Here is a 19114-nt window from a genome sequence, read left to right as displayed (position 1 = left end):
ACTTGCAGTCAGGCTAACTGGTGACACCAACATGCCTCTCATTTCTGAGTGAAGGAATATGCCCTGCAGTGTACTGGCTGCCCATTCAGGGTGTACCCCTGTCCTGAGCCCTGTGCCCCCTGCCCCCCGCCACCCTGCTCAGGATAGAACAGTGGGAACTTGACTGGGGGAGGAAATGGGTGTATTATATTCTCCACACCTGATGCCAGTATAAAAATTATAGCATTTACTCTTGTATTTGCTTAAGTACAGCAGTTTATGCAATGCTAACCTCTGACTTCAGCCTGCACTTTAAAGACTTTGCTCTTTCGCTCGTCCCCTTTGACCTGTCTGAAGTAAACCTTTATAATTGTGGCACTGGTCATCAAATGCACATATGTGGAAACTACAAAGAGACGCTCAAATATCTGCCCAGTAACCTCTTAGCCTTTTGCCATATATTGGAACAGATGCTGCTGCAGGTGTGACAATTTTCCTACGATTTTATACTGTATTAGTCTGTATGTCAGAAATATTGATGGACACCACAAACATTTTATATGCTGCCCATGACCTTTGACACATGGCAAACAGGGTCCCAATCTGCTTTAGTTAGAAATTACTAAAAAGGGACTTTTTAGTCCCTAAAAAAATTCTGAAGATTTCCATTGATGCAAATGATTTAAATGATTTCATGCAGAACATTATAATTAAAAAATTTATATATTTTTTAAGACATTTCACATTTTTATTTTTCTCTTTGCTTGTTTGTTCTCTTTTATCTCTATTTCTTTAACAAGTCATGCTCTTTTTCTGAATTCACTCTTTGTGTTATTATATTATGACATTAAACATTTATTTATGATATTTATATATTGTAAAGTTTTATAAAATGCATTTTTATAAATGGGACCCATAGAACACCATTAATGTTTGTAACTGTAAAATGAATGTATGAAAAAATGTGGTAGATCTACATGCATTTCTGTAGTTGTACTTGTTTAGCGAAATGGTCCCTTTTGTCCATCGTTATAAATGATAATATCTCTCATTATTTTCACAGTGCATTTTGATGCTTGGCAGGGTGTTGCACTGAGAAGTTCCAGTCTTGTGTTCTAATTATTTCAGCATCACAAGCATCGACACCATTCAATTAGACAGTAAGATTCTTCAGGACAAAAATTATTGTTTATTTTGAAGCATCAGCAATTAAGCCTCAGCTGGACAATTTCCTAGCAACCAGATGTTTCCAGGGGCTCCTAAGCAAAGGATCTCTTGGAGTTTGTAATAGAAACGTGTGCTTCACAGAGAGACTGACAATATGAGCAATATTGTGGCAGAAAGCTTTCATGAATATCAGCTTATGCGGACTTATTGGCGTGAAACTTGGAACTTTATCCACGAGAACAGTAGAGGAATCTCTATACGGGAGAATTACTGTTTGCACTGAAGTTCAGGTCAGAAGCCACTGATGTGATTACAGCACAAGACTACATAACTTACTCTAAATCAACTTTCCAATTAACCAAAAAAAAAACACTTACCATCCCCCCTCTGAAATTTGACATCAAAACACAAATCATTAATCAGTATAATCATTAATTCAATGTTAATAGTGCTTCAGCCAATCTACCTATTAATAATAGAGTGCCATTGTATTATTTATTTATAGTATATAGATTATCCATGACCTTTCCACTTTTAAAATATGATGTTTTGCATCCCTCGTTGCAGCTTGGTACTTTGTCCGTTCTTGACCTCCAACTTGCTCTGATACAGCTGTATGCTCTCTAGGTGTCACTGTCACCATTCTGCCCGTATCCTATGTTTCCATATTTGGTGCTGCTTTTACAAGAGTGGTTTGATTTGTCTTGGGCTATTACCGTCTATTATGGCTGGAAGTCTCCTGGAAAGGTGGGAAGCGGCAAATGCTGGCATTCTGCCTAAAGAGAAATCAATGAAACAGATTAATCCTTTGCAGGCAGCAATGACACAGTAATCCATCATTCAGGCCTGCTTTTACACACCAAATCAGAGAGCCAGCTGAGAGAGAGAGAGAAAGAGAGAGAGAGAGAGAGAGAGAGGACCCTGGGGACAGAGGAGACAACAACACACGCTAACAGCAGGACAACACAGAGGAATCAGCTGATTCGGAAGGGATCTATTAGGCCTGATTGTCTATTGAAGAAACATAAAATTATAGGCATCTATTGGTTGTAGCTTACTTGTTGCCTGACTTTCAAAAGGAATTATATTCTAATGCACACACCCTGGTGGCTAAAAATTTGTCATTCGATTTATCCACAAGCAGTACTGATGCTGAGTTGTTAGAGTCAAGAAAATCGAGAAGCCCGCCTATGTGGCCCGTAGTGTGATTCTCCTTCTGTGTTAATTAAAGTTAACCATTAATTTTTAAAAAGTTAAAGCCACTTATACAGCTTGTTGCAGTTGAGGGGGGTGACGACAGCTCAGACCCTGGACCATGTAGAAGCGTCCATCCCAACTTCCTTAGGGGAATGTCTGGATTGCTCATTTCTATGAATTGTACAATGAAGCAGATAAACACAAACACTGCATATTTTTCAGACAATGAAAGACACTATATCATCTTATAGTGTGTTTGCATCTTTATTTACAATTCCCATCTGTACTTCTTGGAAAGACTTGTTTCAAATGCATGCATGCTTCATGTTTCCGGATCCTTCTTCCGGGAAGCCCGTTTCTGTCAGCTTGTATACCCGCATAGTGCAGCACTACGGAGATGTTCCCTTATGGTGACAGCACATGTTCTTAAAAACTTAATGAAGAGGGTGTCCCAGCTGAGTCAGTGCGATCATTGTGTGGGAAAACATAAATAAGTGATGCTGAGAAATGAATGAGTGGGCACCCCAGCCTCTCTTGTTATTCTAATGGGTGGTGCCACTTACCTTAACGACTTGTCCTCACAAACTGCAGCAGGTAAGAAAGCATTGGGTAAATGTGTGTGTGTGTGTGTGTGTGTGTCTGTGTGTGTGTGTGAGAGAGCGCTGTCGCTGGTAAATGTAAGTTCACATCCCATGTGAAAACAGAATGGGCGTATTTTTCATCCAAGTCACTCCCTAAAAGTGTTCCACTCTACCCACAGCGGAGAGCGAAACTGATGTTCTCATGCTTCAAACCGCTGTCCTCCTTACGCAAGACGTTTGAAATGAGTGCTGCTTCTTAGAGCATTAAATTAAAGTTGCTTCATAATGCCTGCATTTGTCTAAGCTAATGTTTTGGAAGCAAACAGATCTCCGTAGCCTCCCCAGAGAAGCGCATTTAAGGATGACGGGTACATTTCTGCTCCTCGTGGACAGATAGGGTGAGGAGGTACATATGGGGGAATGTTTAATGTCTCGTCGGATGGTTTGTCAGACAGGCTTGACCTAAGCTCTGAGGCCAGGGTTGATGTGGATGCTCTGTAAAAGCCGCCAGACAGGGGATGAAAGTGGAAAGTCCGAGGAACTTGAATAAGAACCAACATCTAACCGGGAACTGCATTCCTGCTGTGGAAATCCAGCAACCATGGCAAAGTCTGGCTCATAATCAGACCCCGAAATACAGAGACGTTCATCTCTATGAACCTTCTGTCACAATGTGGAAGAAAGATATTATAAAATCACATGTTCAATATTTTCTTTTTATTCATTGTACTTTTCAAAAATATATGTTGTGCATGTTCCTAAGTGGCTTTGACAGCTGATCTTGTGTCTTACTGCCTTATCCAGTTTAATTTTTAAACATGCACGAAAAAAAATTTAAAGAAAGTTTAAAAATTTCATTAGAGTTAAATTGGAAACAGAAAATGCAGAGGGTGGGATTATTAACTGGTATTAATCAGAGTGATCTCTTTTTAAAGGAATTAAGGTATTTAATTTCAGATGATAACTGATTGACCAGAAATGGGTACAGAGAATGTTTGAATGTAAGAGTATATATCTCAGATATATAATGTACAGGACAAAAATATATAAGCTAAATTTCTGTAAACATAAATGAAACAACAATGTCTATATCGACGATGTGATGAAGTAACCTAATTGCATTAGGTTCTTAGGATCAGATTTTTTTTCCAGCACAATTAATCTTTTCAAATTTATTAATCTCTTCACATTTAGCAGACACTTTTGTCCAAAGCGATGTACAAGTGAGAGAAGATTAGGGTCAGAGAGGGTTAGCCAGCATACAGCACCCTCTGGAGCAGCTGGGGTGAAGCATACAGTGAATCATAGAAAATGTTTCGGAATGAGGGTACGCTCCCTGACTTGGTGTAACAATGTCATTTTCTTAGATATACTTTGAGTACAAATGGAAAATGCTTAAAAGCCTGTTATTAACTAAATACAGTGATCTTAATGAATATTGTGATATATTGCTTATATGTTGCAATACTGTTCACCTTAAAAGTAAATGCCTGTATTTTCAATAGCTAAAAAACATGTAACTGAATATTTACCTGTTGATCTTGTGGTGATCTTATGATACAATCTCCGCTGTCAGCTTTTCAGGAAGTTTTGGTTGTTCATCAGTTACTTATATGGACAGGTCTGAGTCCCACACGCTGTGTGTGTGGAGTTACAAGCAGGTTTCCTGCCGCAGTCCATAGACATTCAGTTAGGTGAACGGGCATCTCTGATCACCCCGTGATGTGTGCACGTGTCTGTGTGTGTGTACGTATGTCTGCCCTGTGATGGAGTAGCATCCTGTCCTGGGTGTCCCCCAGCTTGTGGTCAGGGTCTGTTCATCCGGGGGGAGGGGAGCTGGAGGCTATCCTGGCCAGCATCACACCCAAGGCTGGGGTACACCCTGGATTGGATTCTAGCACATTATGGCACATACACTCACACACCCTATAGGGGCTTTAGGGATGCCACTTCACACTCCACCTACTCATGCCTTAGGTTGTCAATTTGCATTATTTGTCATAAAGAAATATGCTGCTTTATTTCACCAAATAAATCTGCAATATATAGGTAAAAAAAAATATATCATTAATGCGGAACATTTCTAAAAACGTTCTTGTAGATCATGTAAAAAATATAAACAAAAAGACCTTTTTCTGAATCTTTTCAATTCATTTTTATGTTTCATATTGATATGATTGTAACACGCATAATTTTCAGAATGTAGAATCTGGTTACTGTGAAAGGCTTAAAAATATTTAAATGAATGTTGAATGTAGTTGTATGTTGTGACAATGGCAGCTTTTTTAATTATCGGAAGACTTATTATTCAAACACGAATAGATGCAAATCCTCATGTCCACAAAATCACACAGAAATACATTTTAATGGCCATAATGCTCAAATTATGTATTAATTATAATTGTATAAAACTTTAGAGAGATGCAAAAGTTTCAGTATGTATGGGCATACTTTTTCACAAAGGATTACCACAGTTTACCCTAAAATAAATACCTTAAAGAGTAAAATACAATAACTGGCACTATTTGAGTGTTTAATGTCACGGCTAATCAGTTAGCAAATCAAACACTGTTTCTAGTACATACGTTTTAATTGGAACACACACAATGGTGAACCACGAATAAACAAACACATTTATGTATTTTTTAGGTATTTATTCTTTTTCTCCTCACAGGAAAACTTGCAATGAAAAAAAACATACAAAGGCAAGTATCCAAGGACAAAGTACCGCTGATCTGATCGGTCTGGTAGCTTCTCTGCACACCCAGCACATGAAGATCCTCCAGGGTTATATGTCCAGCATTGCAAAGTCACAATACACATGTTAGGTCCACTTTTACCACCTCCTCCATCTTGTTAGGCTTTCCCCTGCATGGGTCGTTAGAGACCTATCTATACTAGATTCTCCAAAAAACGAAAGACAAAGCCATCGCCTGTGTCTGTGCACATATCTGAGAAAGTCATTACACAAGACCCCCCCCCACCCCCACCCCCAACATACCCTACTCCAAGCCCTATTGAGAAATCGCAACCAAGATATTGCAGGTGCAAATAACTCTCTGTTTCCAAGTCTGACGAAGCCATCATGGTCTATGTGGTTTCTACAACCAGCAATTAAAGGCTGACCTGTATCACAGCAGCACATGTATCTGCGGACACAAGAGGCAGAGCAAGTAACTTTTCCAAACTGACCTTGGATGATTCTGCCAGACTCACTGGCTTCATTGAAGACTATGGTACAGTCGAAATACACGTATATGTGCGAATGGGCTGTGATGTTAGGTTTCTGCATCTCAGGAAATGTTTTACCTCTGGTCTTCACAGTATGTGCTGTGCAGATTAACTGGTAATATAAACTGTCTAACAATCACCAAAAAACTCTCTCATTCACCACATAATGAAAAACAAACCTAAACTGCACATAAAGGAGTGAGAATTATATAGGAATATTGTATATGTAGGAACTTTTTTTACAAATCGGGAATATGCGAACGTTCGTATATATATATATATATATGTGTGTGTGTGTGTGTGTGTGTGTGTGTGTGTGTGTGTGTGTGTGTGCGTGTGTTTATCTTTTACTCCGTCCTTTTCTCGACGGCGATTCAACTAAAAAGAACTTATATTTCACTCCTGCTGTGTGATTACTTAAGTGAGCAATTAATGTCACATGCCATTAATTTCTACTAATGCAAAATGGACTACAATTGGAAATAAAATTTCCATCTCTTCACTTCCGAAGGGAAATCTACCCCTTATTCCAAATGCACCACTTCAATTCGTGATAATTGTACTTAACAGAACTCAACAGAAATTGTTACAAATCATTGTAAGTGTATGAACTTCTTCGTTTTCTGCTGTCTACAAGATAGTAACTTTCCCGCGTGCATAATTTACCAAATTGTATTAGTTGTTAAACTGTTGTGAAACATGTACCCTTCCATCCTGTGAAACAAACCTCGTTTGACTAAGGCAACACGCATATATATTTCAAATTACAATTTAAAACCTTTTGTCGCATACGCCAAGCCATTGTACTTAATGAACTATTGGAAAACTTTAATCATTCAAATCTATGAATGTAGCATAATGTTATTGTTTTATTCAAGCAAATTCGCAATACAAAACTACTTATTGCTGTCATAATCATCTGTAATTATGTAGAATACGCCACAGTAATGGTACTAGATATATTGTCAATTTTGAACATAGCTGACCGGCTGTTCATTTTCTCATTTGTCATTTATGTTATTTTAACCCACCTCAGATCAATTTGTTTCTGACTATGTCACTCTAGGTATCAAACCAGTTCGCAGAACAACAGAATTATAGTACGAGCAGGCCTTGAATAAGCAAGTTTATTTAAGTTGTTAAAGATTTATGACGCGTTCTTTAAGACCGTGCAAACTAATTACCATAGATCTTCTAAATAGATTATGGTTTTGTTACCAGTAAACGCAGTTTTTAAAACTCATTTAACTCATACCAATGGAAATGTCAGCGTCATTGTCCGCAATTATTGTTGGTTTTACTGGACTTAACAGGACTACTGAAAGATTATAAAAAGCGAAATGATAAAACGCTATCCTCTTAAATTCATATTCATTGAAACAGTTTTTGTCAATACATTTATGGGAACTAAGATTACGTGATAATATAATATGCAATAATTTTAATTAGAGTGAGCGTGCGCCACTTATATAATCATTTTTGTCTATCACTTTCATGATACATAATTATTCACATTGTTTACAACAATACATGTTAAAGCAAAGTGAATTTATGATATACATTACTGTTATCTATTCTCGCAGCATATACGGCTTTCAAATTATTAAAGGTTTTTACAAAACCAATACCAAATATGATACTTTGTACAACTCATCTATAAGTGTAATTTACCGCCGGCCCAAAAAAAGTCCAATACATCAAACGAAAATGTTATCCCACTTTGTTATTAAATAAATGATAAACATCTAAGTTTTCGTATCACTAAACATCAAATTTGTACTGAATAGGATAACTTCCAAGTCAAATAAGTATTGGCGAAAATCAAATACTCTCCCCCCATTTTGGAACTTTTTACATGTTAAGCGGGAAAGCGTTCTATATCTGTTAAAAAATAACAACAGGGAGTGCTGTTTTAAGCTAAAAATATTTCTCACTCCTCACGTTTACCCTTTCCATTATGAGCGATTAGATTATGTCTATTCAAAGTTGCTGATCCATTGAAAAAAATGGCAGCAGATAAAAGGCGATTTCAAGTGACCTTCTCGTCCTTTTCACACCAATCTGAGCCCCCGAATAGCCAGGGATGGGGTTAGACAAAAGCCCCCCCCCCCACCCCTTCTCTTTTAACTTGCTGAGACTCAGAGCAAAGGGGCAAGTAACAAAACCTTTAACTTACACATTGAAGCTGAAGTGACGTACCGTTTGGGCGCATTAAATGAAGATTATTTTAAAATTATTAATCATTATCATTTTTGGAATCCTGCAACTGCAAAATAATATTTTTTTCGGGAAAATACAAACTAGATTACTAACTACAAACTTGATTTGTTTTTATCTGATTAACTTACCGTTGTATGTATAAAGTGCTGCTTGGGGTCTGTAAATCACATTAATTATTCTATTATTCTTAATGTGTTTGGTAGTATTTCATAAGAAGATAGGAGTACAGCTTGCATGTTGTAGACTATGCCGTTTACAACATACAGACCTGAAAAAGAAAATATGTATTATTATGTATTTCACTAGTAACGTTCGTATAAGCTGTTGCATAGATTATGTGTCACAATTTGTTATATTCAAGCGATGTGTTTCTAATTTATAAGTATTGGCTGTATTTCCTGTGATAGTAAATGTTGTTGCTGGTTTGTTTGATGATTTATATAAATGTTGATCGCTTGAAGATCTTTTTGTCATTATTGTGTATTTTGTACGAACATCGTAACTCGCGTTTTTGCGATAAAAATGACGAGGCCAAGTAGCCAATATCTGGATGACGTAGATCGCTTATAATATTATCTGAAAATTCAGACCAGTTGTTGTATTGTAATACCTTAACCTAGATAGCTAACAAACGCTCTAACAATACAAACGTTTAGTTTGGAGAACGTGAAAAAACGATGTGTAAGGCCATCAAAGTCATCTGCTACCAGTTTTTACGATAGAGAAACATTAGCTTATTTTTACAGGTGGCATCTCGATGGAGGCCTTTGAAGTACAGTACAATGAAAATTAATAAAATTAGTAAAAAAATTAAAAAAAAACGTAAGTTAATTTAAGTGATTTAGAGATTTGATAAATACTATAAGGCCATTTGTTGGATAACGATGATTAGTTTAAATGGACTGAGGGGAAAAAACAATACAAACGTCCTCTACCTAAATGTATGTATAGCCAACTTGGAGATATGTTGATACAATATATATATTTTGCACGTTATCCTACACACACACACACACACACATATATGTGTAGAGATAAAAGTCTTCCGACCAACAGCAAAACCAAAAATCGAATACAAATGATCCATTGAGGAATAATTTAAAAGTAATATGGAGCTACCAACACATTTCGTCAATATTTGTGTTTCCATGTGGCAAAACAAGGCCAATCAAAAAATGTGATCACGATACAGCCGTCATGGTTTATATATTCACATTTAGTTTGCTATTCAAAAAAAACTGCACAATTGTGTTTTCCTTTGCGACCCTCATCAATGTAAATTAAAGGTTCGTAAAGTTTAAAAAATACACAAAACTCAATGGTTTCACTTTAACTAGCCAAAGGAAACGTAGCATGTACTTTCCCGATCTTAGAAACTCTTTACCTAAAATAAGCACGTTCTGTCTATTCTGGCTGTTAATTTAAGTTTGCAAGATCACGCACGAGGAACTACAGAAGAGGTGTTTATATTGAAATTATAGTTCATCATTGAATAACTGAATAACTGCAAGCCTAAGTCATATGCAGTTGCCTGGTACACGCCAAAAATATCGCTGGCTGCCGCATTTTTGTACCGCTGATCTTTGACCGAGTCGATAGTATAACTGTCCTTTTAATCCTTTGACACTATCGCTTAGACAAACAAGGTGGTATCGATCTTTTCATTATGTGATCAAACAACAAATAAGCTAACGCAGGTGAGAAGTTCAAAGACTTGGAGAGACGCTTTTACTTCGTTGACGGAAGCTCTACGGTAAAGAATCACAATGAAGGAATTTCAGGAGTATTTAACAAAAAAAAAAACAAAAAAAAAAACAAAAAGGCAAAACGTACAACGTTCCATTAGCCAATCATTCAAAAGACGACGTATCGCAAAGAAAACTTACATGGATGTGTGTCATTACATGCCGGGAACAGTGTGATCATGGTGCCCGAGAATATGCGCTTCCGGGAAATACATCAAATAATAACCTGTATATGACAAAGAAATGATCTACTTGCCTTCCGAAATGCCTGTTGTACCAGATTTTTCCATTTACCACCCACACTTCGCCGTTTTCTCCAAAGAGCTTCTTCTTTAAGCGTCTCAGTGTCCACTTTTCCTCCTTTGCCTCCTTCTTTAGTGCTACCCTTCTTCCCTCTATTCTCATTCGCTATCCTCTCTCTCTCCCTCTCGCGCCCGTCACAATCTGCAGAGTAAAATCTTGATGATACACTAACAGAACTTTCCTTTTGTCTGATTTAATCTTATTGGTTTCACCTTTTGAAGAAGGAGAAGACATGAGTGAGAGTGCTTTTGGACAGACTGAGAGAAAAACAAAAAGAGCACTGTTGCAGTTAGTGGAAAGCACCCACAACTGCGTTTACAGCTAGGTTTCAGCCCTCGGCCATTTGCGTTCAAATGTATTACTTTATCTCAGGTTTGTAAAAACAAATGGCACGGAAATTTATTGTAAACAAATGGTCATTTTGCTGGAACAAACGTGCCTCGTAATATTGTAGTTCTGGGTTGTTATATTAGATTCCAAGCAACATGCTTAACACACTTAATACAGAACTGTTGTCAGATAGTAGCTCTACCTATATGAAAGCATTAACGCATCACATTATCATATTGTGTAACAAAGATCGAATTTTGTGCTTGACAATTATTTATTCTATGGAGCATAGAGATGTACGCAGCCAACAAAATCATTGCTTATTTAATTTTCAAGATCAGGCATTTCAAAAACAACAACAACAACAACAACAATAATAATAATAATAATAATAATAATAATAATAATGCATGACTGATCAAATGTATTAAAGAGTACTTTTGATTATAATAAATTATGTATTACCGTGCCCCTGTAACTGTCTACTGTACGCTAGATGGCAGCCCGGTCCAGACATTTTAAGTCGCTTCGCTCTGCTAACAGACAATCGGATTCTCCATAAAATACCTAAACAACTTGAATTCAGAAATATTACGTTAGTAATCAATTGTTTCTCTGCTTTATTACTGTTTTGTAAAAACTAACGCTTCAAATGTGTTTTTTCCCATCGGTGTAGAGATCCGCGATTCGATCTAGCCTATATGCAGACATATTTCTCGAACGTATTGATATATGTGAAGGAGAGGGGAGCACGGGAAATATACTGTAACCTCCTGTACATTCTATAATTTAGACATAACGAGAAGCGTTCTATGTTATATAATGAAATAATGACTGCCATAAACACATAACGGTAAACTTTAAAGCAATACTGATCGACTCCTTTCAGCTGAAGCGCTTGTTTATTTCATGTGCACCCAGCTCTGCCCCATCTTTTACCCTTTTTTTTGGTCATTCTTTCCAGGGTTTCTTCCTCTTTTGTGACAATGGACGACCCATACTAATCAGGTTTCAAAGTAAATAGCAGCGCAGGGCGAGCTCAATGTAAATTGTGCTTGTCAGAACCCCCCCCCCCCCCACCTCTCCCCCCCAACTCCCCCCCCCCCCCCCCCCCCCCCCCCCACCGCAGTCGTAGGTAGCAAGGAGCGAGGGCTCTAACCAATGGAGTGCAGGAGGCTTGGCTAACCTTAGCTTCCCATTTTTCTCTCCCCCCTCAATGCAGGGCTCTGACCAGTCAGTCGCCTTTGATTATCAGTTGCCAGCAGCCTCTCTCTTGGCTCCTTGACATGAGCACCATATAAGGCGCAGCGATCTCCATAGAAACGTGTCAGTTTCAATAGTAGTGTCAAAGTTCACTATATACAGACATTCGCGCAGATCCCCGTTTCGGAAACATTGCTCTGCTGGTCTTCCCGTTTAAACGCATTCATTTTGAGTCTCTCCTCCTTGCATATTCTATTAGTTGTTTTTTTTCCTTTTTATCTATTCTCTCTCGCTCCATTTTTGCTGGAGAGGTGAAACTACAGGGGCACTTCGGCGACGTTTTTTTTTCTTGATCCCGATGAGTTTTATTTAAAATATAGATATAAAATTCTGCTCTTCAGTTTTTGCACTCTTCCACTCGTGTGGACAGGAGTAAGGAGGAAGGAAGAAAAAGAAGGGGATTTATTTCACGCCAGACTTTGGATCGCGCATTATATATTTTTTATACATTATTATTCCGGTGAATTTCTTCTGCCTTATAACTGGTTATTTTGAATAAAACTGTAAGCTGTTATCCTGCGTTCGCTGTTTTCCGAGATTGGGTTCCTGAATGGCTGACTGCAATTTACCTTGGAACTGGCCTCCCGATACTTGCAAATCCTGATCGGGTACATTTTCTATCGATACTGCTGTTTTGAATGTATTGATCTTCCTCTGCGCCTACTTTATCCTATGTGACCGCCTGCTGAGATTTGACGTTAAACAGACGAGTGTCTGAAATAATCTTTTTTACTCTTTAAACATCACAGCGATCTGTTCGCTTTATAGCACTTTCCGGGCCCGAGATATGGCAATGGTAGTTAGCGTTTGGCGAGATCCGCAGGAAGACGTGGCCGGAGGAACTCCGAGCGGCCCGAATCCAGCAGCTCAGCCGGCAAGGGATCAACAGCAGGCGGCGTCGGCAGCACCACACACTCCGCAGACCCCCAGCCAGCCTGGACCTCCGTCAACGCCAGGGACTGCGGGCGACAAGGGACAGAATCAGAATTCTGCACAAAATCAACAGCATATTGAATGTGTGGTTTGCGGAGACAAATCCAGCGGCAAGCACTACGGTCAGTTCACCTGCGAGGGATGCAAAAGTTTCTTCAAGAGGAGTGTCCGAAGGAACTTAACGTATACATGTCGTGCCAACAGGAACTGTCCCATCGATCAGCACCATCGTAATCAATGCCAGTACTGCCGACTGAAGAAGTGTTTAAAAGTGGGCATGCGGCGGGAAGGTGATTACATTTTTTATCCAACGTGCATTTTCCATTCCGTTATGTGTGTGTGAATGTGTATGTGTGTGTGTATGTATGTATACATATATATGTATGTATGTGTGCATATATATATATATATATATATATATATATATATATATATAATTGTATATATATATATATATGTGTGTGTGTGTGTGTGTGTGTGTGTGTGTGTTTTGTGTGTATGTGTGTGTGTGTGTATTTGTGTGTATTTGTGTGCGCGTGTGTGCTAGTAAGCACAATTCATGTTTAACACGACCATTCATGTCTTTATTGTATAAAACCACTGAACTCTTACCACTCAAACATTAGATTTTTTTTCCACGCTTTGGCGATTCTAATTTCTTTCTGGCAGATATAAACAGATATATTCAGACACCACAGAGACATGTTTGTAATGTATTTTCATTTAGATGATTTTTCAAAACTTTACTGTTTTGTTTAAGCACAATATTTTGCCCTTGAGTGTCACTTAGATGTTTGCCAAAGATATAACGTTTAACTAATATAATTATCAATAACTAAGTATACGTTGTTAATTATTTTGCCTTGCTTTGAAGTGGATCAGTTTAAAAATACGTAGTCATTGTTAAAAAAATAATTTTTGTTTTCGAGGAATTCAAAATACGGCCTTGTAAAAGTAGCACTTAATTTAGCTTTTAAAAGCTTGTAGCATTGACGCCTTCGTTATATTACTAAATACTGCAATTATTTGAAATCGTTTTAGTTGTTCTGTGGGTGTCATCATCATATAGGTCATGCAGACAAAAAAAATCACACATATTCGTATTCATTCTCAAAGCCGTTATTCCAGTTTAAACGGTAGTAAGGCCGAACAACCAGTATTTACAGTTATTTTGAACATTTTTACTACGATACTCGATTATTAATTCTGCTATTATTTTCTGCCCTGCTGTGATCAGTTGCTTTTGAGTATATATGCATTAAATGAAATTCTTACATATAACTACTTATGTGCGTGTACGAGCACATTTACACAGAGGGAAACAGTGCAAGAGTAAGATGTGAGACTGATGCAGTGGGAACTTCAAATAGAATTCGTGAGAAAAGCTGTCTGCAGTTAAAGGCAGACGGTCTCTTTATAATAGCTCATGCATATGCATAAACAATAGAATGCATTACTAATTTACAGATTACTTAATACATTTGATGTCTGTACAGAGGGATTTAAAAATCATATGCCATTTAACCAAATCCTAAGGAATAAAGGCTGTTCAAAAACTGTGTTTATCAGCCCTGGATGCACATTTCCTCTCCTTCTCTTTCTTTTCGTCAGCGGTTCAGCGAGGAAGAATGCCTCCAACCCAGCCGAACCCAGGCCAGTACGCTCTGACGAATGGAGACCCTCTGAACGGCCATTGCTATCTGTCCGGATACATCTCGTTATTGCTTCGGGCAGAGCCCTACCCAACTTCACGATACGGCAGCCAGTGCATGCAGCCCAACAATATCATGGGTATCGAGAACATCTGCGAACTGGCAGCTCGCTTGCTCTTCAGCGCTGTGGAATGGGCCAGGAACATCCCTTTCTTCCCCGATTTGCAAATTACAGACCAGGTGTCTCTTCTCAGGCTGACGTGGAGCGAGTTGTTTGTGCTTAACGCGGCTCAGTGCTCCATGCCCTTGCATGTGGCCCCTCTACTCGCCGCGGCTGGCCTCCACGCCTCTCCGATGTCTGCGGATCGGGTCGTGGCTTTCATGGATCACATTCGTATCTTTCAGGAGCAGGTTGAGAAGCTCAAGGCCCTTCACGTCGATTCAGCAGAGTACAGCTGTATGAAGGCAATAGTCCTTTTCACATCAGGTGAGTATTAAACGAACTGTTAAATCTCTAATGGTGAAATAAGATAATGGCACAAATATGCCTTATGAATTGTTTCACGTCATGATCGAGACGACGTTGTGTACCCTACAATTGCAGTACGAAAAAAAACAAATCAATTCGAGGTCGATTTAATGTACATTTTTACATATTATTTGTTTATTCTCGACAAAACGAATACTGGGACTGTAAAATGGATTATGTAAGTGCATCGGGGAAGTGGAGTAAATTTACATTGGCATTGTGTAGGATCGTTTACACAACACGTGTATGGTCTTGTTTGTTATTAACTGTCGTAACTAACGAGACAAGAAACAAAACGCGTCAGTGTGTTGTGCAAAGTAATTTCTTCATTTTCGGAGAATTATAGTAAGTGTGCTTAGTTTCTTTACGCGATCTAGGTGCATATTTTTGAGAAAGGTGTTTCGCAACAAGTTCAAGTGGCTGCATATGTGACGTATATCTCATGCTGTACTCTATAGACGTCCAGGGAAAAAAAAACAACGGGTATTTTATTATGTTTATATATTATTGTTTTTGAGAGCTATTTTAATCTTACATGTGTGTCATATTCAAGTTTTTTTTAGAATGTTTTATTTTTAAATTACCTGGGCGAAGCACATAAGTATCCCTCAGATCAATAACGACGGGAGTATGTTCACGTATTAGCACTCGATTTATTTATTCTAAAATAACATCGCATTTGGAAATTGTCATTGAAGTTAAAATGGTTCTTGGTTAAACTGTTTTACAGTTCTTTTATAATCTCAGCGTGGATGTATTTGACATTGATAAATCAACAGCCTGGGCAGGGGTTTGTGCATACTTAGAAAAGTAGGCCTTGCAGACTTATTGGATATCCTTAATCTAAATGATATTAATGTAAACGAAAGGATAACTTGAAATCTTCCTAAAGAGAAATGTGATTTTGTAGATTTCCTAAAATATATTAGGTGCGTTATATAAATAACTGCAACCGAACTCTTGGACTATACATCGAGTTAAATAATCTGGTTTGACAACTTTGTATTTCGTTTTTTGTAAACTTTTTGAAACTTTTTTTTTAGGATTTCTGATAATTCAATATTATGGGCGTGTATACAGTCATTAGATTTATGCATTCACCCACCATCCCAAGTTATAGTGCCTAAAATACTTTATTGTATGATAATATAAAACCGTGATATATTCGGCGCCACAGACATTAGGAAAGGTTGACAGACCAGATGAAGCAAGGCATCCAGATGAGATAAAATTATTTTAATTGTTACTGTCCAAGTAATATCAAGCAAAGATTAAAAATGTATGGAATGCCTCTTAATTTTTAATGAACCATGGAAGGCTAGGATGTAAACACACGGAAAAGTCGTAGGGATTAATGACATCGTACACTTTTTAGGACTATATATATTTATTGCAAGTCTTGTATTTAGGCCCACGGTGGATGAGATCGGTTTCAGCTGACGTATCATGTCAAGGGAATAATTTTTATTATTTGTAGATGTACACACCCTCATCGCTAGCTCTAGTGTAAAATGCAGCAACTGTATTTAACAGTTTTGCTAGATATTTAGATATGCTAACTGCTAATCCAAATGGATTTGTATACATGGAATTCCTCAGTTTAAGGTCACTGTAAATCACTTTATCGTTGCTCGGGCTCAGCACAGTTCGCAAGTTCACAAGGTTATTGTGTCCGACCACACTGAATTACAGCCCTGAGACATAAAGATCGCCCTAAATGCATTTATGGCCTAATGTCTAATCTTTAAAGTATTGGATTTAGAAATGCCGCGCTTATTTCTAAATGGTCGTTATATTTCTGTAACGAGAATGTAGGCCTTAATATCGATGCATTTACATGAGTGTTTCTGGTCATTTATATCGAGTTTCTGCGGACATAAGAGTGACATAGAATGTTACTATTGGCAAGAAGAAGCAGTTTTCAATGTGTAATATTTTTGCCGGGAAAGGCGACAAGTTTATCACGTTAATCGTAATTGTAAAACAACGTTCTGTTTAAACATACGTAGTATGCGGGCCATATCTTATAGTAAATGGGACGTAACACAACAAATGTACGGATGATTTTTAAATGTTGTTATACTTATTCAGTTGAATCGTTTTTGTGGTTTGTGCTTCAGGTAGACTCTTGTCTTTATTCACGCTTCTGGTGTATTTAAATGATATATCATGCTTTTGGCGGTTTGTTTCGTGTTTTGTGGCAAGATAGAGTATAATCATAGATGAAAGGAACTTAACCCCGACATCTTCGAGAATCATTGCCATTGTAATTCAGTTTATTTTGTGTAATTTTCCAGTTCGTATAGTTCGTCTAAGGAAAACAAAAATGGTCGTGTACCTTAGATAATAACGAAACAGTGCCGGTGCCTCCTACTCTCTTAACTCAAGATCGGCATATATTTCTTTACATCGACTAGTTTATATACGTCTTTTGGTATGCGCCTAGTGGAAATAAAACATTATTCTCTCCAAAAGAATATTCTTTACTACATGTGTATATGCATACTAGTTTAAAGGGAAATCTGAGTATAATGATAACCTGAGTGCCTTCTTGTTTTGTTTTGGCTGCTCAGACGCTTGCGGCCTGTCAGACGCGGCTCACATCGAAAGCCTGCAGGAGAAGTCGCAGTGCGCCCTAGAGGAATACGTGCGGAGCCAGTACCCTAACCAGCCCAGTCGCTTTGGCAAGCTCTTACTGCGGCTGCCTTCTCTACGCACCGTCTCTTCATCTGTAATTGAGCAGCTGTTCTTCGTCCGTTTGGTAGGTAAAACTCCCATTGAAACCCTCATCAGGGATATGTTGTTATCCGGGAGCAGCTTCAACTGGCCTTATATGTCCATCCAATGATCCAAATAAAAAAGCGAAAAGAGAAAGGACCTGAATGCAGCGAGCTGAACAAGAAGACTATATATAGGACACAATTGCAGAATACCGTAGAAGACAGGACTTTTTGTGGACTGAAATGGAATACATTATGTACAGAAAATAAGGAACTGGACTTATACCTGTGTAAATCCATTCTCGTCTACAAGAACACTACTCTTTGTAAATTACTAGTCTTTATTTTCCATTTTGTAAAAAAAAAATAAAATAAAATAAAAAATAAAATGAAAAACAACGTATGCGCAGTAAAAAGAATCAAGACTTAGCAGGAAAATAATGTTTCCAAGCAATTATAAAATGTCCTGTGTCTATGTATCTCTCTGTTTTGTATTTTTCTGGTTCTAAACCAGGTTTCTGTGATTCTATACTAATAATTTTTATATAACCTTTTGCTTCTTACAATGAGTGCGATATGTTGTCCAAGCTATGTTCTCCAAGAATTAAAATTGAAGTGAGAAATTAAAGCAAAAAAATAAAGGAATTTAGACAAATAAGAAACTGTCTAATCGCTATGACAATACTACCACTGATGGTTGAACTTTTTCAAGATCCTACGGACCCGGAGTTCTGCGACAAACTCAATGGACATTTTAAAGGAAAGATCACACGTGAAACTTTTCTTCATCGCGACCGTGTGGATTCGATCATCTGTCAAAAAGAAAAGACAAAAGAAAACAAAGCACTTTTAATATATCATTTCAAATACATTTTGTTTGTTTCGTCTTGAAATTTTCATTGTTTCTTGAATCTTATTGATTGTTGCCTCAATTTGCTTATTCCATGATGCAGCTTTCGCAGACGGATCGCTTGGTAAGAGTTGTGTGATGGTGACTGTACTATTAAAAGATGTAGGCAACAATGACTTGCTCTCAAGAATTTTCATGTGATGTTTGAAACGGAATTTATATTTCAAAACAGCCATGGGGAATCATGCAACGCGCACAGACAAAAAGCGGAGGCCTGTTACTCCGATTACTGTGCGCTAGGAAACTGCTGGTATACTTTGGAAAACTTTTTGGAATAGACCACAGTTCTTAGCGGTAATGATAATGATGTTATGTAATATTTGTATGCATTATACTACATTCTTTTCTTGCAAG

At 37.8% G+C, this 19114-nt stretch overlaps 1 protein-coding gene and 1 long non-coding RNA gene across 3 annotated transcripts; one reads left to right on the top strand and one right to left on the bottom strand.

The window, feature by feature from the left end:
• Positions 1–1145: 1145 nt before the first annotated feature.
• Positions 1146–10871, bottom strand: LOC125712772 (uncharacterized). The gene is made up of 2 exons (XR_007383394.1): positions 10373–10871; positions 1146–1918 (listed from the first exon to the last, which is right to left on the bottom strand). It is a non-coding gene; the product is annotated as an uncharacterized LOC125712772 (long non-coding RNA).
• Positions 10872–11991: 1120 nt separating this feature from the next.
• nr2f1a (nuclear receptor subfamily 2, group F, member 1a) lies at positions 11992–18876 on the top strand. 2 transcript variants are annotated; one of them, XM_048983132.1, is made up of 4 exons: positions 12932–13071; positions 13154–13239; positions 14561–15088; positions 17704–18876. In XM_048983132.1, the coding sequence occupies exons 1-4, from the start codon at positions 13031–13033 to the stop codon at positions 17976–17978; spliced, it is 930 nt and encodes a 309-aa protein (XP_048839089.1). In that variant the 5' UTR covers positions 12932–13030; the 3' UTR covers positions 17979–18876. The 2 variants fall into 2 exon arrangements, with proteins under 2 accessions (XP_048839081.1, XP_048839089.1); XM_048983124.1 differs by having other exon boundaries at positions 11992–13239.
• The last annotated feature ends 238 nt before the right edge of the window (positions 18877–19114 follow it).

This window comes from Brienomyrus brachyistius, chromosome 2, assembly GCF_023856365.1.
Source record: "Brienomyrus brachyistius isolate T26 chromosome 2, BBRACH_0.4, whole genome shotgun sequence".
Taxonomy (NCBI): Eukaryota; Metazoa; Chordata; class Actinopteri; order Osteoglossiformes; family Mormyridae; genus Brienomyrus; species Brienomyrus brachyistius.
This window is presented reverse-complemented; position numbering and strand designations above follow the sequence as displayed.